The sequence below is a fragment of the Sorex fumeus genome, unplaced genomic scaffold (assembly GCF_029834395.1).
Source record: "Sorex fumeus unplaced genomic scaffold, SorFum_2.1 ptg000098l, whole genome shotgun sequence".
Lineage (NCBI taxonomy): Eukaryota > Metazoa > Chordata > Mammalia > Eulipotyphla > Soricidae > Sorex > Sorex fumeus.
Genome location: NW_026606155.1, coordinates 50,188,735 through 50,210,786, shown reverse-complemented (window position 1 = coordinate 50,210,786; position 22,052 = coordinate 50,188,735). Strand labels below are relative to the sequence as shown.

The 22,052-nt window shown below is 38.8% G+C and overlaps 1 protein-coding gene across 1 annotated transcript in view; it reads left to right on the top strand.

The window, feature by feature from the left end:
• FANCM (FA complementation group M) overlaps positions 1–22,052 on the top strand; it is a 50,168-nt gene that overhangs the window by 17,604 nt on the left and 10,512 nt on the right. The window contains exons 10-17 of the mRNA XM_056133866.1: positions 2,273–2,479; positions 5,062–5,275; positions 6,493–6,650; positions 8,223–8,378; positions 11,890–13,780; positions 16,633–16,721; positions 16,810–16,878; positions 20,129–20,257. Coding sequence (XP_055989841.1) covers positions 2,273–2,479; positions 5,062–5,275; positions 6,493–6,650; positions 8,223–8,378; positions 11,890–13,780; positions 16,633–16,721; positions 16,810–16,878; positions 20,129–20,257 — 2,913 coding nt within the window. The remainder of the gene's footprint in view (positions 1–2,272; positions 2,480–5,061; positions 5,276–6,492; positions 6,651–8,222; positions 8,379–11,889; positions 13,781–16,632; positions 16,722–16,809; positions 16,879–20,128; positions 20,258–22,052) is intronic.

The following is a 22,052-nucleotide window of genomic DNA, read 5'->3' as shown; positions in this document are numbered from 1 at the left end:
AAGCAGCCCCGGGCAGCCCTGACTCACTGGAGCTGGAGCGATAGCACAGCGGTAGGGCGTTCGCCTTACAAGCGGCCAACATGGCCGACCCGAGTTCGATTCCTCCGCCCCTCTCGGAGAGCCCGGCAAGCTACCGAGAGTATTCGATATGCCAGACACAGTAACAACAAAGTCTCCAATGGAGACGTTACTGGGCCCGCTCGAGCAAATCGACGATCAACGGGAGGGCCTTTACCTTTACCTTTACCTATTTATAGGTCTATGAGAAATCAGTTATTTTTTCAGAGTCTAATTCATTTTTCCATGTTCTTTCTTAATTATGTCAACATTTGCAAAAGAAGGAATCTTGCTATTTAAATGCCTTTCACATACTAGAATTCTCTACATGTATAAGAAATTTCCCCTTCCCCTTCTCTTCCCAACAACCAGTGTCACACACTTAGTTACGATTCAGTTGTTGTGCATTGCTCATTGGGGGTTCATACGTTTGTTTGTGGTACTGGTACACTTATACTCACTGGAGGTTATGCTTTTTTGAGTTGTGGTGCTGGCACACACTTGATAATAATGCAACTGAAGAATGTACACTGTTCTGGTGCTGGGAATCTCAAATAGAATGCTATATGGATAGTTTGGCATTTAGGGCTGTGCAGGGAATTGAACTTGAGGCTTCAAGCCTGCAAGGCAGTCACTCTACCATCTCAGCTGTCCCAGATTCCCCTCACTATATATTTGGTTTGTTTTTGTTTTGAGTTCACACCCGTGTGCTCAGGGCTTGTTTCTGGCTCTGTGCTCTCTGTAGCACTTCTGATGTCAAGGGAGCTATATTTGATGATGGGGATCGAAATTAGGTTGGCCAAGTCAAGGCAGGTGCCTTACCAATTGGAGATAACTGGAGATAAACTCACTGATACGGAGGACCATACAACCATTTCTGTTCTTGTAGGTCACTTCCATTTTGGTGATTTTTATTCTGAATGAGTTGAGAAAAATCCCTTTGGGAAGTTTGGATCAGAAGGGGAACATGGCTTGATTTATATATAAAAAAAAATCACACGGATTGCTTTTTAATACATTACTGAGGAACAGAATGGGCAATTGGAGAGAAAGACCAATTAGAGACTTAGCACAATAATTCTACTAAAGATTGTAGTGGCTTGGATGGGGTGGTAATAGGGAAGGTTGTGAGAAATAGTCTTGTTCTTTTTATTTATTTGTTTATTTGTTTGTTTCTTTATTTTTGCTTTGGGGGCCAGCTGGTAGTGCTCAAGGCTTACTCCTAGCTCAGCATTCAGGGGTTATTCCTGGTGGGGTCAGGGGACCGTATGGTGTCCCAGTTCAGCGCATGCAACGCAAGTGCCCTACCAACTGTACTATCCTTATGACCCTGTTTGTTTATTTTTCATTTTCTTTATTTGGGGGACACACTTGGGCGTCTCCCAGCTCAGGTTTTGACATGTCACTAGCTGGTAGTGAGGATGGGGAAGAAATCTTGAAGTTTGATGAACGAAGAGAATATAGGAAAATTTTCTAGGTGAATGGGAAGAGTGTGTATTAAGGGAAAAGGAAATGATTTTCAGTTAAGGCAGAGGGATGAGGTAAAGTGCACTCAGCCAGTCATTCTGGGTGGTGTTTTCCTCCAGCCACATTCAACCGAATGGGTATGGCCGCAGATTGGGGGAAGTGGGCCGTAAGTTAGAGGAATCTGAACTGAGAGGGGAGCAAGCAACTGGAATTTAAGCTAGGGACAAGACTGAAGCAGTGAACATGACACGACACATGGCCATAGATCCTGAATATTTGGTAATAGCATGCTCTAAACTCCCAAAAGTCATATTCAGGTGTGTCACATTATGCTACCCTTCAATAAAATGTCTGTATGAAAAGACATGTATTCTAGGAGTAAGAGAACATTCTGACTTTAGATATATCTAACAAGAAACTTTTTAAGTCTAGCCTGTGATAAATAGCAGTAATTATTCGGGGCATTTTACCTGCCCTAGTCCCTTTTAGTCAAGTTAAAAATAATGTCTGGGGTTTCTCATTCACTTGTAAATTGTTAACCTCACAACCATTATTAAAGCAAAGGAATTTTGACTGCCTTTTGCATCTTTGTACATTTGTTTTTGTTTAATATTGTCATTTCTTTTGCTTTTTTATATTAATCTCCATACCAGGTTTTAACTCAATAGCCTTTGGGGGTAAGGAGAAAGTATGTTTTGATTTATACTTCTTGCATTTGCATCTAGTTATTTTTAAATTTTTGTTTCAGGTAGTGAAACAGTTTCGGAGCGGTGGTTACAATACATTGGTTTCTACTTGTGTTGGTGAAGAAGGTTTGGATATAGGCGAAGTTGATCTTATAGTATGTTTTGATGCCCAGAAGAGCCCAATCCGTCTTGTACAACGAATGGGTCGGACTGGCCGCAAACGTCAGGGCAGGATTGTTGTTATTCTTGCTGAAGGCCGAGAAGAACGTGTAAGTTGGATGGGAATTACATTTGAATCTTACAACAGTCTTCACCGACAGGTTTTCCTAATAAATAAGATATTGTTTAGATTATTTTGCTTATTAACTAACTTTTGTCAATGATTGGAACTGTTTTTGTGTTCTAATATATGGACATGCTAATTGATGACTGAAAATGGAGAAATACCAGCTGAAAACAAATTCCAGTTTCTTTGTTTTTATTGTTTGGGGGCCATACCTGGCAATGCTCAGGGGTTACTCCTGGCTCTGTACTCAGGAATTAATTCTAGCGCCACAAACCGCTATACTATCACTCCGGCCCCACACTACCAATTTTTTAACATTAAAAATAATGATCAGTTCATCTTTGTATTAGATTTTGGGAATTGTATTAGATTCTGATGATTTTTTTCATCTTTAGAAGGATTTTTTACTTTTCTCAGTTTCTTGATTTTCACTGAACATCTAAAGGAACACAGTTTTGTACTTCAGTATTAATTTTGAGGTCCCTAAATCCTAAAGCATACATGTATATGTAACGTATATAATATTTTACTTTGCTCGATACTATTTCCTTATGCTTCTAAGGCATGTTGTTTTGTTAGATACTTTTTAAAAACTGAAGTAAGCAAGAATGTAAAAGTTTGCCTAAATGAATCAGTCAGCTAATGAACCCAACAATAATGTGTGCTAGTCAGTATGCGGCCTTAAGGTCTAAATATATACCTTTGGACCTTATCAAAAAAAAGGTTACTGGTAACTGTTCTAAATGATAAAGGATGAGAATTAATTTCAAATCTCACTAAAATCTTGGTTGACAGATTTTCCTAAATGTGATAATTGTATAGAATATTTTTTGCTTATTAACTTTTGTAAATCAATGGGACTCTTTTTGTGGTCTAATATATATAGCTTCATATTGAAGAGTTTGCATTACTGACAATTTCAAAATAGAATCCCAATATAATTTTTTTTCCCCGGAGTGGGTTGTTGGGTGACAACTGGTGATATTCAGGGCTTACTCCTGGCTTTGCAGTCAAGGATCACTCCCAGTGAGCTCATGGGATCATGGGGTGTTAGGAATTGAACCAAGGTCCGCCATTTGCAAGGTAAAGGCTCTGCCCTCTGCACTATCGCTCTGGCCCCCTGTGTAATTTATTTTAAAGGTTTTTAAAATATAAATATAATAAAAACAAGCTCTACTTGTGTAGCCTCATTCATAAATATCAGTCTTTTTTCAGAAACAGCAAAAAATTAAATAAAAGAGATTTTCTTCGTGTAATTGAGTTAACTGAAATAGGCATTTAGAACATAAAAAACAAAATTTGGGGCTAGAGAGATACCTAAATGATAAAGGGGTATATATATAAATGAGTTCAAACCTTGGCTACACAAGTGCCCTTGAATATCACTTGCTGTGGCCCTAGAGGACTCTGAGCTGTGGCCAGGTTACCCTGGTTGTCTCTGTCACCAACAGTACCATGTCCTTTGTCCCTAGCATTGAACTTCCCAGCTATCTTGACTGGAGCATCCCGTTGTCCCCCAAAACGCTGCTTGGGAGACCCAAAACAAAAGAGTGATTTTATCCCTGCAGATTTAGATAATCTAAATAACTACAAGATGATTCATGGATAGTAATGTGTTCTTTCTAATAAAAGAGAAGGGAGTTCTGAGGAGCTACAGAAAATGAGAGAGCATATTGGCAGAAACTGTCAGTTAAGGTGGTTTTTAGCAAAAGAGAAAAAGGATGATTTCAGGTAAGATCACCTTATTAATGCTGATTAGAAAATTCTTGAATGTTTGGATTAAAATTCTATTTCCGAGAGAGCTAGGACTGCAGTCAGTACTAATCTTGGCAAGACACACCATAGATGGGCATTTGGTGCTTGTTTGTGTTTAATACTGTCACTGTCCTCCCATTGTTCATCTATTTTCTCGAGTGGGCCCAATAACATCTCCACTGTGACAATTGTTACTGTGTTTGGCATATCGAATACATCACAGGTAGCTTGCCAGGCTTTGCTGTGCGGGCGAGATACTCTCGGTAGCTTGCCGGGCTCTCCAAGAGGGGCGGAAGAATCGAACTTGGGTTGGCCATGTTGGCTGCATGCAAGGCAAACTCCCTACCTGCTGTGCTGTCGCTCTAGCCCAAAGAATGATTTCACTGTCACTGTCCTCCAGTTGTTCATTGATTTGCTCAAGCGGGCCTAGTAATGTCTCCATCATGAGACTTGTTACTGTGTTTTGGCATATTGAATACGCCACGGGTAGCTTGCCAGGCTTTTGCCATGTGGGCAAGATATTCTCGGTAGCTTGCCAGGCTCTCTGAGAGTAGCGGAGAAACCGAACTTGAGTTGGCCATGTTGGCTACATGCAAGGCTAACACCCTACGTGCAGTGCTATTGCTCCGGCCTGTGTTTAATACATGTTAAACACGGGTTGGAGCAATTATTATTCATCAAGATTTGAAAATAAGTTCTGTTTTTTAAGTGAATTGAGGATTCATTACTGTTTAGAATAAACACATTCATAATAATTTCTTGTTACAGCTACGTGATTGTTATAGTAAAATTTGACATTTGTTTTTGCAGACTTACAACCAAAGTCAGGTCAACAAAAAAAACATCTATAAAGCTATTACAGGTAATAGACAAGTCCTTCGTTTTCACCAAGGAAGTCCACGAATGGTTCCTGATGGGATCAATCCACAGTTGCATAAAATGTTCATCACACATGGTGTCTATGAGTCAGAGAAGTCTTCTCGGAACTTGCAGTGTAGATCATCTGTCTTTTCTTCTAAGAATGGTAAATAAATTTTGCGTGTGAGATAGGCATTTCCTGGTTGTTAGAAAGTCATATTTTGTTATGAGACATCTTTGAGAAATTCCTTGTTAGATGAATTGTAGATGAATCTCTCAAAATTATTTGAGAAATGCATTGTAGGTTGTTCTGGGTGTTCTCTATGGAAAGTTCTATATTTCTTTTACTTCTCCTTTCTTTCTTTCTGTATTTGAAATTGTTGCATTGAGGGTCCAGAGCAATAGTACAGTGGGTAGGATGTTTGCTTTGCACGCAGCAGACCCTGGCTCTATCCCCAGCATCCCATGTGGTCCCTTGAGCACCGCCAGGAGTAATTCCTGAGTGTAGAGCCAGGAATATTCCCTGAGCATCACCGGGTGTGACCCAAAAGAGCAAAAAAAGAAATTGCTGCCGTGACTGAGGATAAAAAAAATAAACAGTGGAAGGCTGGGGAAATAGCTCAAAGGGCCAGGGGCATGCTTTGCCTGTGGAATTCCAGTTTAAGTCCCTGGTACCACATGCCTTCCTGAACACCTTGGGATCAACCCCTGAACACTGACCTGGGCTTGAAACCTAGAACCACATGACCTCCACAGATCTCTTTATGTAGCCTAGGAGGACCCTCAGATATTGCTGAGTGTGCTCCTGGAGGTTGCTGAATACTGGCCGTTTGGGTGGTCCCCAAACACTGAACCTCTAGCCTGGTCTCACAAGTATTATAGGAATGATCCCTGGACTCCTGAGCACCTCTTGGGAGGCACAAAGAGGAAAAAAAGAATGAAAAGGAAAAGGTGGTTCTACCCAAGTGTTCACTGAGCCCCACTGTCTGCAAGCATGTTTTGAGTACTGCAGTAATTCCTGGGGAGTACCACAACCACAACTTTTACCTCAACTAAGAGTCCATGACCTGGCTGATGTGTGCAAATGCCACAGTAAAGCAGTACATGGCTCAGGGAGTCCCACGATCCGATGTGCAACCTGTTCCAAGCATCCAACTCGTAATGCTGAACGCCATAGCCAGCGAGTGTGCAGCCCTCATCATGGCAGCAGCAACCTCAGCAACAATAGATAAAAGGAGGAAGAGGACAGGGAGCAAAAATTTTGGGGGGAGATTAAAAAGCAGTGGATTCTGATTTGTCAGGAATGAGAAGATATATATGGGTAGAGTTTGAACTGATATATTGTTACTGCCTTGCAATTTCTTTTCAATTATTTCTTTATAGGAATGAGACAAAGCATCTCAAAGAAAGATTGGTTATTATCAGAAGAAGAATTTAAAATATGGAATAGACGTTATAGATTAAAGGACAGTGATGAAGTTAAAGCAATAACATTGCCTCGAGTTCAGTTTCTTTCTTTACAAGAAGATGAGAACAGATCAGTAAGTTGAATGTATTTCCAGCTACTTTTCATAGTGAATATGCAGTTCTGGGGAATGAAGAAGACATTGATTATGGAATGTCAGTAGGCTAAGAATGTAAATAATTAAAATTAGTCTAATTTTGTAAAATTCATTTTTTTAGTTATTATATATGTAAGTTCTGCCTACTTTTTATCCATTTCTATAAGATGAATAGGGCTTTTTTGTTTTGTTTTGTTTTGCTTTGTTTTTGGGCCACATTCAGCTGTGCTCAGGGCTTCACTTAGGGATCACTCCTTTTCTTTTGTTTTTGTTTTGGGGCCACACACGGCAATATTTAGAGGTTACTCCTGGCTCTGCACTCAGGAATCACTCCTGGTAGTGCTCAGGGGACCATAAGGGTTGCTGGAGACCGAACCTGTGTTGGCTGTGTGCAAAGCACATCTATCACTTTGGTACTATCACTTTGACCCCAGGATGAATAGTTTTGTAGAGGTGTGATTTGTAAGGTTGTCATTTTGCTTTGTAATATTCCACAGTTTAGTAGTCTTTACCTGATGTGTTTCTGATTCTTTTTAGCAAACTGCTGTCATAAAGTAATGACTATTACGAGCATTGTTATTCCAACAATAATATTTTTGTATTTCTTTGAAACTAAAAACTAAATTTTTAGGTGTTATTGTTGATATTGTTGATTATGAACAAATTATTGGTGAATTTTATGAAAGTGAAGCAGATTGGTCAAAGGTTACATTTGTGCTTAAAGAACTTTTAAAATAACTTCAAGAAAGATATTTTTAGAGAATTTGTTGGAGTTGAATTGTGCGGTTATTCAGAATTTTAATCACTAATAAGGAAAATGAAGAATGGCAGAAGAATGACAGAAGGCATGAAGAATTAGGATCAGTATCACTGAAATATTAGGAGTGCTTTCTTTCTTGATAGACTATAGACTAAAGAGACAAAACAGGGTTAAAGTTCATCCATAGAATCTTGGTTTGAATCCTCAGCACCACATGTGGTTTCTGAAGCACCAACAGGGTTCACTCCTGAGCACAGAACTAGGATTAGTACCTGAATGCTATTGGATGTGCCTCCCCCCCCCCCCAATTAAAAGCCTTATTTGATAGCCTAATAAAATGGTTTTAAAACCACACATTTCCTTAAATATTTTCACTTTAACTTGGAAAACAAGAATATGAATAAATAGTAACTCATAACAATTAAAATTATTTTATGGCCACACCCACCAATGCTCAGGGGCTGCTTCCAGCTTACTGCTTTGGGGGTTGTTCTAGGCTCAGGGGAATTTTCGGTACTAGGATCAAACCTGAAACTCATGCATACAAAGTATGCACTCTAGTGCAGTAAGCTGTCTCCTCTGCATGACAAAATAATTATTCTTAAAATATGCTGCATCAATTAAAATAAAGATAATTGAAAGGGCATCTTTGTATTCTATAAAATTTTCTTTCTTCTCATGTGATTTTAGTTGAAAGTACCCACATCCATTTAATTTATGTTAGCCTTGGTACTATTTTTTACCATGAAATCTGAATGTTTATTTTTATCTTTTTAAAATTATGAATCCAGAGTCAAGAACCAGCCTATGGCATTCATCAGCTCTCTCTCTCTGAGTGGAGAGTGTGGCAGGATCATCCTTTTCCTACCTATCAAGTTGACCATTCAGAGCGATGTCACCATTTTATAAGCATCATGCAAATGATAGAAGCAATGAGACAGGAACAGGTAAGGTTGTAGTGCCATTTTTCTCTTGCTGTGGTGAAATTAGAATGATTAATCTTTCTCTTAATTTGAAGTTGGTATGAATGAGTATTGTTAAGAGAAGTTGTTAAAAAATGGGTATTTATTTATTTTGGTTTGGGGGGGTCTATATCCAGTGGTGCTCAGGGCTTGCCTGCTCAACATTCAGGGATTACTCCTGGTGGTGCTCAGGGACCATTTGGGATGCTGGGGATAAAACCTGGGCTGGCCACATGCAAGACAAACACCCTACATGCTCTACTTTCTGGCCCCAAGAAAATTAGTATATATTTTAAATAATTATAGTTAGGATATCTTATTTTTGTTCATAAGTCCTTGTGATCTCAAAAAGGAAGTAGATTAGAGAAAGTAGATTGAATTCAAAGAATAGTATTGTAAATATTGATAGATCACGTAAATATTGTTGACCAGGGTAAAATTTTAATACTCTTTAATATATTTATATACTGTCAAGTCAATTTAGATTCCTTTATGGTTAGAATTTATTGAGATAGTCTCATATTTCTGATTTAGTATGGGTCTTTTTTGTTTGTTCATGTTAATTTTGGTTTTTTTTTTTTTTGACCCAGTGTTTGTTCCTGGCTCTACATTCAGGAATCACCCCTAGAGGGTTCCGGGGCCATATGTGGTGCTGGGGATTGAACCTGGTTAGCTGTGTGCAAGGCAAGTGACCTGCTTGCTGTAATATTGCTCTGGTCCCTTGGTATGTGTCTTTTGTCCTCATGATAGTTTGAGCAGTTTTTTGATTATTCATCTTGAAAGATTTAGAATGATGAACCTATTATGATGGTGAAATCCAAAATGCCAGAGTTAGAATCTCAACTCTACCTTTTATTAATCAGGTATTCATGATCATGAGAGCCTCTAAGTACCTCAGTTTATCAGCATAATGAGGATAATGATCTCATAAAGTTGTGAGGATTAAAGGGCCAGAGCAGTAGTACAGCAGCTAGGATATTTGCTTGCACACTTTTGACGCAGGTTCAATCCCTGGCACCCCTTTGAGTGATCTCTATGTGCAGATCCAGTTGTTGTGAGGACTTAGTTGTTGTGAGGACAAGTCACTTTGAATAGTAACTGCCACATAGTAAGTACTTCGTAAATTATGGCTACTATTTTTATTATAATTATTCATAAATACCTGAAAATAAATTGATTAGTTCTGGATCCCAGAAAACTCTGCCATTAAGTTAATGCTTATTTCTATAATGCTTCCTTCTATTCTGTAGTGCTTCCTTCTATGTACCAGGCTATTCTAGGCCTTAGAGCTGCATCAATGATGAACCATATAAGAAATTCTTGTACATAAGGGGCACATAACAAGATCACAAGCATTTGCATATAGATGTTATTTGTATTTATTCCAGATATAGAGGGCTACCTGTGTCCTTCCTTTAGTAGTACAGAAATATGACTAACTTAGATTTCACGGGAAAGAGGGAAGGGAAATTCAGGGGTGATGGGATTGCACTTTTAGAGACAAGTAAGACAAATTTAGTCTTTGAGTGTTTGATTGGAAAGTTTGTTTTTTAAAAAGTACACTTGATTCTTGAACAATCATTAGACACCAACTTGTGCACAGTTGAAAATTCATGTGTAAATTTGGCTTTTCAAAAAACTTAATTGCTAATAGCTTTTTGTTGTTGCCTGGAAGATTTACCAATTACTTGATTAATTGGTGTCTTTGCTCTAGAGAACTCTGTGTTCTCTCTTTAACATATCTTTCTCTCTCTTTCTTAAACCCCACCTCTCTGTCTTTGCTTCGGTTGCCTTATCTCCTTTTATTCTCTTGCCCTCTTTTCTATTTAGATTTTTCTAAATAAAACTTTTAAGAAATAAAATTAATTAATATATTTTGTATGTCATGTACAGATTTAACTGTATTCTTAACTATAAAGTATTCTTAACTATAAAGTAATCCAGAGAAAATTTTTTTTTTGCTTTTTGGGTCACACCCAGCAATGCACAGGGGTCACTCCTGGCTCTGCGCTCAGGAATTACCTCTGGCGGTGCTCAGGGGACCATATGGGATGCTGGGAATCGAATCCGGTTTGGCCGTGTGCAAGGCAAATGCCCTACCCGCTGTGCTATTGCTCCAGCCCCGGAGAAAAAAATTTTTAAGAAAATCATAACGACATTAGTGGTGGAAAAATGTACACTGGTGGAGGGATGGGTGTTCAATCATTGTAAGACTGAAACTCAATTATGAAATCTTTGTAACTGTATCTCACAGTGATTAAATTTAAAAAATTTAATAAAAGAAAATTATAATGAGAAGATACATTTATGGAATTGTTCTGAAGTTTTTAGTACGGTAAGTTTGTGTCATTTGTTTATGAGAGTATCCACAAGTAAGTTAAGACACACATTTCAAACATGTGTTGTTGAAGGATCAATTATGCATGTTCTAGACTAGAGCTAGTTAACAGGTGCCATTATTTCTATGTTCTGAAAGCTTGCCTTAGTTTAGCTTCATCAAGGCAGTCGAACTCTTGCCTGGCATGCAGCTGAGCATCCATATGGTCCCCAAGCACCACCTTGAGCCAGCGCTAGGAGTGAGCCCTGAGCACAGCTAGGTGTGACCCAAACCCCTTACCCAGAAACATTTTTAAAAGGAGTGAAAATGAGGGTAAGTATGGAGAAATAACAGGCAGGAGTCCAAGGTTAAATCCCCACCCCACATGATCCCCATACTACCCTACCATAGCTGGGAGTCCTCCTGAAGCACTGAGCTGGGGATGGCCCCTCTACCCACGCACCATTGAGTGTGGTTTTCAGCAGAGTAACAGAGAATTGAACACATGTGGTTTTATTTACACAAATTAAACATCTGTGACAAAGAAATTAGAATAATTATTAAATGTTAGATGTGAGAAAAATATAATTTTAATTATTAAATGTTAAATGTTTTCTCTACAAAAGAGTAGGTTTTCCATATAGTAAATACTTGGGATGCAAAAATATTAAGTGATCAAAGTTAATTTGTGATTATTCCTCACAATTATCATTTATAATTTGACATATGAAAATACATTTAAGGTTTAAAAGAAAAGTTGAATAATGAAGTAGAAATTTTGCAATGGAAGTTATTGTTAAATCAGCCTCCCGAGTAGCTGGGACTACAGGCGCGCGGGCGTTTGCTTTGCACACAGCCTGGCAAAGCCAGATTCGATTCTTCTGCCCCACTCGGAGAGCCTGGCAAGCTACCGAGAGTGTCTTGGCCGCATGGCAAAGCCTGGCAAGCTAGCTGTGACGTATTCAATATTCCAAACACAGTAACAAGTCTCAAAATGGAGACGTTACTGGGCCCGCTCAAGCAAATCGATGAACAACAGGAGGACAGTGCTACAGTTATAGTGCATTATGGGTAACGTTAACAGGTTCAGTTTAAATGATATTTCTAAGAAACTTTTAACAGAGAAAAATTCGCCTCTTAGAGTTGACTTTGTAACTTTTTAATTTTTTTTCTTTGTAGGGAGAATGCAGCTATGAATTAGAAATTAAACCTTACTTACAAATGGAAGATGTTAGCTCACCATTTACTGCTCCCAGGAATGAATATCATCCTCTTGCCAATAGCACCTTTGCTAGTAGTAGAAAATCTTCACTAACCAAGAATGTAATTCAGGGGAGTTTATTCTCACTGATCGAATCTATTGAAGAAGATGTTGGAGATTTTAAACAGACTCTTAACAAACCTAAAAAATATGTTTCAAAGAAAAAATCATCTAAAGAACAGAAAACAGATGAGACTACAAAAGAAAACAGTTATGTTATGGATTCTTTACATGCTCATGGCAGTTCTACCACTGAAAATGTTTTTCAGGAAGCTTTACTAAATCATCAAAGGGCACCAAATAAAGAAGAGGTGGCTGCCTCATGTGCTGTCAGTAAAGATGTTGCTAATCCTCCATGTAAATTATTAATGGAAAGTCAGTTTACAAATAAATCTATTAGTTCATTGGCTGCAAGTCTTTTAGATTCTGGTTATAACAGTTTTAATGATGAGAAATCTGTTTCATCTGCCATACTTTTCCCATCTGAGGAGGATCCTTATTTAGCAAGAATAGATGAACATTTTCATGATGGTCATGTGTTAACAAAAGAGTTACTGACTAATGTGGAGAGATTTTTATCTTATTCTCCTCCTCCTCTCAGTGGACTTGCAGACTTGGAGTATGAAATTTCTGCAGGTTCTGCACTTAAGAATTTACCTCTCCCGTTCTACACACAATATTCACAAAACAATGAATCCACCTGTGAGAGTTCATTTTCAGCTCTAAAATCTCAACAGGATGTAGAATTGAATCCAGTTAAATTTATTACTCATCCTTCTGGAAAGTATCATCCTTCTGATTCAACTAATGAAGATATTTCTAATAAACTAAGTTTCTATGAGCATGAGGAGAAATTAAATGAAGATGATCAAAATGACAACTTAGCATCCAACAATCATATCCAAATGAATACAGGCCCTCTAAACTACTCCGGGGAAGAAAAGAACCGCGATGATGAGAGAGACCTTCCAGTGTTGCTCAGTGATCAAGATGAAAGTTTACTATTATTTGATGATACTAATACAGAGGTTAGCGATGTGAGCCATTCTCCTTTGAAAAATAAATATGAATCATTATCAGACAAAACTACTCTGAATGAAATACCACTAGTTTCTCAATTCTTTATTTCTGATGAGCTTTTGGCCGACAATTCTGAATCCCAAGATAAAATTACCTGTGATACTAACAGTTGGAAGCCTCATGAAAATTTGGGAGGTGTAACCGAGGATAAACTGAAGAGTGATGAAAATGCTTTTGACTGTTCTCAGGATTTATTTTCTGTTACCTTTGATTTAGGATTTTGTAGTCCAGAATCTGATGATGAAGAACATATTTCAGATAAAAATAAAAGGCCTTTAAATGATCTGTCTGAAAGATGTTTAGCTATTGAGAAGATAAATGCCACAAATTGTATTTCAAATCAAGCAGTAGTACCAAATAATCATACTGATAGTCCTATGCATAGGCCCATTACCAACCCATCGAATGATAAGCAGAATCTAGCTTTTGCACATTTCAAGCTGACTGCAGAAAATAACAAAAAATGTGATTCTCCTGGATATTCTCAATTTTCTTTGCCAATAGGAGAAAGAGTTATGAGTACACCACTTCCTGAATCAAACACATTGAACTCAGTTTCCAAAAAGAGAAAGGAAATACCTAAGATGTTAGATTCTAACAAAAGAAAAATAATTACACACACTCTCAAGGAAACATTGAATTCAACTTTTGACTATTCAGGACTTTTCATAGAAAAGACTGTAAGCCGGGAACAAATTAATATGCATTCATCTTGTCATTCTGCTAAAGGTAAGATTCCATTTTTATAAAACAAATATTTCTGGAATAGTTACCCTGAGTAAATTTCTTTAATTTTTGCAAATGTAATTTCCCAGTATGTAGTATGGTGCTGGAGCCATGGCACAGTGGGTAGGGTGTTTGCCTTGCACGTGGCCGACTCGGATTTGATTCCTCTGTGCCTCTTGGAGAGGCTGGCAAGCTACCAAGAGTATCCTGCCCACACAGCAGAGCCTGGCAAGCTCCCCATGACGTATTCGATATTCCAAAACAGTAACAAGAAGTTTCACATTTGTTTTAATGCTTTCTTTGTTTTATTTTTGTGTTGGGAATTGAACCCAGAGTTTCACATATGCAAAACAAATGCTCTGCGACTGAGCTGTTGCCCTGGTAGCTTTAACACTTTTAAGCATTCCATGTTTAATTGTCTTTAGTTTATTTCTCTTTATGCATTTTACCTTTGTAGCATCACATGGACCCTGGATGTGTGGATTGGTGGTAGAGCACTTACCTTGCAGTATAGAGTTCTTGGTTTGATTCTTAGTACCTCATGGGCCCTCAGACACCTCTTAGGAGTGACTCCTGGAAGCACAAATGATACCTTACACATTTTGTCTAGAAATTTCCTTAATTAGGTCACCTCATTTTTTAGATACATTTTCCACTTTTACTGTTACTACGGTATTGTTAATTTTCAGGAACTACGTAGAGAAATCTCCCCCACTCTAGTTTCTAAGATTTTTCTTTAAGTCCTCACCCACGGTTTCCTTTCTGACTACTAATCTTCAGACAATTACTTTTAAGAACTCATGTTTTTATTAAAACTCTCAAAAGTTCAATCAGCTTGTGCTTACTTTTTAGTTTTATAGTCACTTCTACAATTTAAGTTTTTTAAATTTTTTGGTATGGCAGTTTCCCATTTCCAGTCACCAAAATCTGTATTTTGTATGTAAGGCAGAGTACCAAACTTAATGAATTAAAATAACAAATGTATATTATTTTGTACTTTCGATGAGCTTGTTTGGAGGTTCTAGCAGGGAAGCGCAGCTACTCATATACCCTCCACCGAAGACCAGTCCATCTCTATTTGGGGAAGGCCGTCCTCTTCGACCGAGCGCGCAGCTTCGGGAGGGACGCACATGGAGTGGTGAGGGAGGAAGGGGACACCCGCCTAGCCAGCCAGATCAGCCGAATCAATCCTGGCGATCAGTGGGGTGACAGATGTCGCAGCCAGATCGCCCTCACATCTGAGGGCTATCACATAGGGCTGGAGTGATAGCACAGCGGTAGGGCATTTGCCTTGCACACAGCCAACATGGCCGACTCGAGTTCGATTCCTCCGCCCCTCTCAGAGAGCCCGGCAAGCTACCGAGAGTATCTCGCCCGCACGGCAGAGCCTGGCAAACTACCCATGGCGTATTCAATATGCCAGACACAGTAACAAGTCTCACAATGGAGATGTTACTGGGCCCGCTCGAGCAAATCGATGAACAACGGGAGGACAGTGTTCACTTTCGATGAGCAGAAATCCTTGAGTGGCTTAGCTGAGTGGTTATGGCACAGTATATTTTGTGAGGTTGGCCAAGGCTGGATAGCTGGAATTATCTGAAGACTCAAGTGAATTTGGAGGATCACCTTACAGTTGCTAGGAAGCCTTGAATTCATTTAACTACATGGGCTTCTCCATAAGATTATTTCTTAAATCCTTACAGTATGGTATCTGTTTTTTTCCAGAGTGATATGTATAAGAGGAAGCAGGAATGAGTCCACAGTACCTTTTATAAACTAGATTCTGACATATCACATTTTTACTTCATATTACTGGAGCGATAGCGCAGCAGATAGGGCATTTGCCTTCGGCCAACTGGGGTTCGATTCCTCTGTCCCTCTTGGAGAGGCTGGCAAGCTACCTAGAGTATACCACCTCCGTGGCAGAGCCTCGCAAGCTCCCGTGGCGTATTCGATATGCCAAAAACAGTAACAAGTCTCACAATGGAGACGTTACTGGTAGCCACTCAAGCAAATCGATGAACAACGGGATTACGGTGCTACAGTGCTATATACATACGTATACCTTATAAGTTCTTGGTGGTGCTCAAAAACTATTTCTGGCTCTGTGCATTTAGGAGTAACCCTTGGTGGTACTTGGGAACTATATATGGTACTGAGGAATCTAACCAACATTGAATCAACTGTATTCAAGACAAGTGTCTTATTTCTTATAGAACCCATTATTTCACACATGTAAGTGCCCTTACTGCTATATCCCTGACCAAAGTATAAGTTTTTTATTTGATTTTTGCTTGCTTAAACCCATCATGAATGCTAAGAGCTCTATTGGTGAGCAACACCCCTGGCCCTCGAGCATTTTTTTCATTTGCTGAGTTTGTTCTAGTTAGAATATTTTGGTAGATTGTCTTACACATGTTTATACATACTTAATTTTTTTATATCTTGTTCGTTAGCCTGCCTTTTCATGGTGTAACTCCTTCAAATATAAAGAGCATAAGGAAAAGAAGAGAAGGCAGACTAGAGATGTTAGAGATAAATACTAGAAATACTGATAAAATTACATTTGCACTCTTCTGGCCTCTTGAATTAACATGTAAAACTAAGTCAGAGTCAAATGTCAGTTTAATAGCAGAAGTTTTCATCTCGTTGTTTCCTCAATGGCTGTTTCATGTTTGTCTCTTCCTACATTGATGTTTGGACCATGCTTCTGAGAAAGTTCTTTTTTTTTTCTTTGAGAATGTTGACATTGCCAGAGTTAATTTTTATTACATTCCTCATAAAAGTAGAAAGTAGTGGGGTTTGGATAGACAAATCTATTGACCACTTTCATTAATTTAAAATTTAAATTGTAGATGAACAATTAACAAGTGATGAAAGTGAAGAGGATGTGATTTTCCGAAGGAAAAAAAAACCAAAAGGAAATTTCCTTGAATCCCCTGAGGTGAGTCCATAATCACAATAATGAGATCATAGAGTCTTTTTTCCCCTGAAAGTATTTTTTATCCATTTTATTCATCTTTTTAATCTAGGATCCGAAAAGTAGTGACTTTGATTCTCCACTTCATAATGTCAAAAAGCGTAGGATTCCTCCAAAGAAAGTAAGTAGATAACAGGTTATAATATTTTAAATTCTTTTGAAGTAGCACTGCACTTTTCTCCCATTGTTCATCTATTTGCTCGAGTGGGCCCAGTAACGTCTCCATCGTGAGACTTGTTGTTACTGTGTTTGGCATATTGAATACATCACGGGTAGCTTGCCAGGCTTTGCCGTGCAGGCAAGATACTCTCAATAGCTTGCCGGGAGAGCCTTTTGAAGTAAATAAGAAAATATGTATGTACACGAAGTGATTATGTTTAATCTTATGGATATATAATTAACAGACATATAATAGAAAATCCTCTGATTTTTCTATTTCCATTTTTCCTCTTCTGGGTATTTTGTTTGTGATTACACTTAATGGCGTGTTGCACACACTTGGTTGTAGTGTGCAGGGTTCATTTTTGGTGGGGGCTGGAGTTGGAGGGCAAACCCAGTGGAGCTCAGGGCTTACTCTTGACTTTGTGCTCTGGGATCACTCTTGGTGGGTCTCAGGGAACCTGATGGGGTGCCAGGTATTAAAACCAGGTTGGCTGCCTGCAAGGCAAATGCGTTACTGCTGTGCTGTCATTCTGGCCCCGATGGATTTTTTTTTAATTTATCCCACTTCCTTCCCTTTTTCTGCTGTTGCTGCTGCATTGACCACATATCTTGGCTGTGGTGCTCACGCGCTGGTTTACTGTGAACACTTTTTGTGGCACTGGGGATCCTAATTGGCAGTTCCATCAGCATTGACCTAGGCTGGATCATATGTGGGGTGACTCTGGGAATCAAGCTTCTAACATGTCTGATATCACCAGGCTCTGAATTTGTGTCTATTCAATTTTACATTTTATTAAATAACTTATTTCCTTTTGTCAGTATATTTTAACAATTCAGCAAATAGTCATGAAGTAACTATAATGTATATACTATGTAAGATGGACCAGAATGATAGATAGTACAGTGGATAAGGCACTTGCTTGCCTTGCATATGGCCTGGGTTCAATCCCTAGCATCCCATATGGTCCCCAAGCCCTGCCAGGAGAGATACCTGAGTTTATGCCAGGAGTAAGCCCTGAGTGTTGGTGGATCTGACGCAGAAAATTTTTTAAAAATTTAAAAAGAGACTGTCCTGGTTTTGTCTTAGATTATCTGTAATAGGAGAGAGCTAAGTGAAAAAATAAAAAGGAGCCAGAAAGATAGTATAGTGTTTAAGGTACTTACCTTGCATGCTGCTGACCCATATAGGGACGTTGCTTCACATGCAGCTGATCCTGGTTTGATTCCTAGCACTCACATGTGATCCCCCAGGATTGACTCCCACTGAGCACAGTACCATGTGTGTAAGCCCTGATCGCTGCCAGGTATAGTGGTTTCCCCTACCCCCACCCCCCCCCCCCCAAAAAAAAAGCAAAAAAAAAAAACCTAAGATAAGTAAAAATCAATTTCAATATAATTTTTAAGTGGTAAGAAAAATAATAAGCCCTTAAGCTTAGGAGTTTTCACAAACTTTTAAATAGTATTTAAATGCTTATTAAATATTTGGCAAACTTCTTTGATGAGTTTCTTTAAACAGTATTTAAATCCTTATTAAAAGTAAGTAAAAGTAAAGGCCCTCCCGTTGATCGTCGATTTGCTCGAGCGGGCCCAGTAACGTCTCCATTGGAGACTTTGTTGTTACTGTGTCTGGCATATCCAATACTCTCGGTAGCTTGCCGGGCTCTCCGAGAGGGGCGGAGGAATCGAACTCGGGTCGGCCATGTTGGCTGCGTGCAAGGCAGATGCCCTACCCGCTGTGCTATCGCTCCTTATTAACAATTTTAAATATTGGGGCTGCAGAGATATTAAAGGGAGTAGGGCTCTTGCTTTGCACATTGCTGACCTAAGTTTGATCTCCAGCATCTCATAAGTCCCCTGAGCTCCACCAGGAATAGTCCTGAATATATATAGCTAGAAGTAAAAGTAAACCCAGAATATAACTGGTGTGCTCAGGGGGCCATGCAGTTTCAGGCCTTATGGTTGGCATGTACCTTCTGAGAGCTATTTTCACATCCTCTAAGTAGGTTTTAAAGAAGTAAAGGAAGGATCCAAGGTTATTTTGGTTTGGGGTTAGACTGTTTGGTAGATATACCATTTAAGACAAGAATGTAGCTGACCAGGGCTGGAGCGATAGCACAGCGGGTTAGTGCATTTACCTTGCATGCAGCTGACCTGGGTTCGATTCCAGCATCCCATATGGTACCTTCAATACCGCCAGGAGTGATTCCTCAGTGCCGAGCCAGGAGTAACCCCTGTGCATCACCCGGTGTAACCCAAAAAAAACAAAAAACAAACAAACAAAAAGAGTTTACCTAACCCAGGTTCTATCCCTAAGACCACATATGGTCCCTGAGTCCACCAGGAGTGATCCCTGAGCACAGAGCCAGGAGAAAGCCCTAAGAACCACCAGATGTGAACCCAAAAGTTTAACAAAAAAAATTCAGTGAATACTGTACTAATATTACTTATATTGCCTAATTTAGTATTTAGTACTACCTAACTTGTACATTTTTTCTTTCCCTTTTTTTTTAAATTTTTTTTGTTTGTTTTTGATTTTGAATTATATTAGGTTGTACTCAGGGTTTACTCTTGGTTCTAGTCGTATAGATCACTCCTGCCAGGCTTGGGAGACCACCTGGAGTGCCTGGGCCAGAACCCAGATCTATTGTGAGCAAGTCGAGTGCCTTTCCTGCTAGTTGTTTAGCCTGCATAAATTATTAAGTTTTATGTTTTTATATCAACTCCAAGTTAAATGGATTTTATTTTTCTAATATTAATTTTCTATGACAGAGATTGCTCAAAGATTCCTTTGCACACTGGACTCCTGGGTTTGATCCCTGGCACCACAGGTCCCCCAACCACTTATCTGGGAATAGCATCTGAGCATTAACGTATGGGACTCAAAATCACAATAATAATAATAATTTGAAAAAGCTTTTAGAACTTTTTCTAATTTTTAAAAAAGACAATTATTTAAAAACAGAAAAGCACCGATCCTGAAATTATTATAAAACTAAAAAAAAAATAATACTCCAATTGCATTTTTTCTAATGATTTTTTTTTTAAATTTTGGACATAGCTGGTGGTGCTCAGGAACCCCTGACAGTGCACCCAGGAATTAGGCCTGGCAGTTCTCGGGGGACCATATGGAATGCCAGGAATTGAACTTGAGTTGGCCTCTGTACTATCTTTTCAGCCCTAATGCAAGAATCTTATTGAATTATTTATAGTTAGAATTATCATCTAGTGATGAGAGTGAAAGTTTTCATGAAGGACAACCACAAGTAGAAGACATTAAGGATTGTAACAGAACTGCCAAAAGAGTCATCAAAATCAAAAAGAGACAGAGACCTCTAAAGGTAAATCTATTAATTTCCTATTTTTAAATATGTATGTAAGAGAATAAATAGGTTAGGTGATAATTTACTATAATGTTACCATGGTTTTGATGTACCATAGCAGTTACCATAACATGCCACCGCTGAAATACCTCAAACCCTCTGCCAATGTTCAAATGTTACTTTGAGTCCACCTCTTCGTTCCTCCCCCTACCACCCAACCCCGCTCTCCTGTCCCCTACTCCCCCCTTGTTTGGCGATCTCAGTTTTCTAATTCAAGGCTAAGGGTTTGTCGTAGTTCAGTTTTATCTGTTCCCTTGTTTTATTTCTTTCTATGTGACAAACAAGTGAGATTATCTGATATTTGTCCTATTTCTTTTTGCACAATACGATAGCTTAACATGATATCATCACTTCTCTCTGATAATTCAAATAGACGTGTATATTCTCTTATCATTTTTATAGAAGACATACCCGTTAAGAAAATGTTATTATTCTACTATTTATGTTAATTGTGAATTAAAATCTCTCAAGAATACTTGCTATTTATAATCATAATATTTGTTTCTTTTTAAAAAATTTGCTTTATGCCTGAAGAGATAGTATAGGGGACTAGGCACCTACCTTGTACATGGCTGACCCCAGTTCCGTCTCTGGCACTATTTAGTCTTCTGAGGACTGCCATGATTGACCCCGAACAGAGTCATGAATAATCCCAGAACACTACCAGGTGTGGGCCAAGCCCATCTCCCCCAAATAAAATAATAAAAACTTGGTTTTTATTTTTGAGGTAACATGGTTTTCAGTAGTATTACTGCTTACTATGATTTTATTGCCCAAAGTTACTGCTATTCTATACCTGCCACCAAAGTGCTAAGAACCCTCCACTACTCTCCTTATGTCACTTCTGCTCTTACCTTTCCTGCCACATCCCCCACCTTGTACCTCAGTTCTTTTGTTGGAATCCAAGGGTTTGTTTCATTTAATGCTGTCCATTCCCTTGATTTATTTTGTTACATATCACATACAAGTGAAAGCCTTTAGCGTTTGTCCTGCTCTAATCTCTGACTTATTTTACTTAGTGGACCCTCTAGTTCATCATCTAAGCTGTTTCATCTTGACATCTTAAAATATTTCGTCTCTTTTTTTTTTCTTTTTGGGTCACACCGGTGATGCTCAGGGCTTAGTCCTGGCTCTGTTACTCAGGAATCACTTCTGGTGGAGCTCGAGAGACCATATGGGAAGCTGGGCTCCGAGCCTGGGTGGGTCGTGTGCAAGGCAAACACCCTACCCACTGTACTATCGCTTGACCCCTCATCCTTTCTTTAATAGAATAGTAGCCCTTCATATATATATATATATATATATATATCACATTTTTTGGTTTATGTTTTATTTGGGGGCCAAATCTGGTTCTTCTCAGTGCTTATTGCTTACTCTGCACTCAGGGATCACTCCTGGAGGAGGTCAGGGGAACCATATGAGGTGCCAGGGCTCAACATCTGACAACTACATGGAAGATAAATGTGTTTCCCACGATACTATTTCTGTGTCCCACCACAATTGTTTTATTCACTCATCTGTCACTGAGCATTTGACTTATTTCCAGATATTGCCTGCTGTAAATAGCACAGCATTGAACATAGGTGTTTGGTTTTCTAAAAAGGGTTTTTAATTTGATGTTTTTGTATTCTTGGGATAGATTCTTAGGAGTTGAATCACTGGCTCTTTTGATTATTAATTTTTTGATGAGTTTCCATAAGGCTGAACCAGATGACACTTGCACCAACAGTGAAGATTTCTTTTGCACAGCATC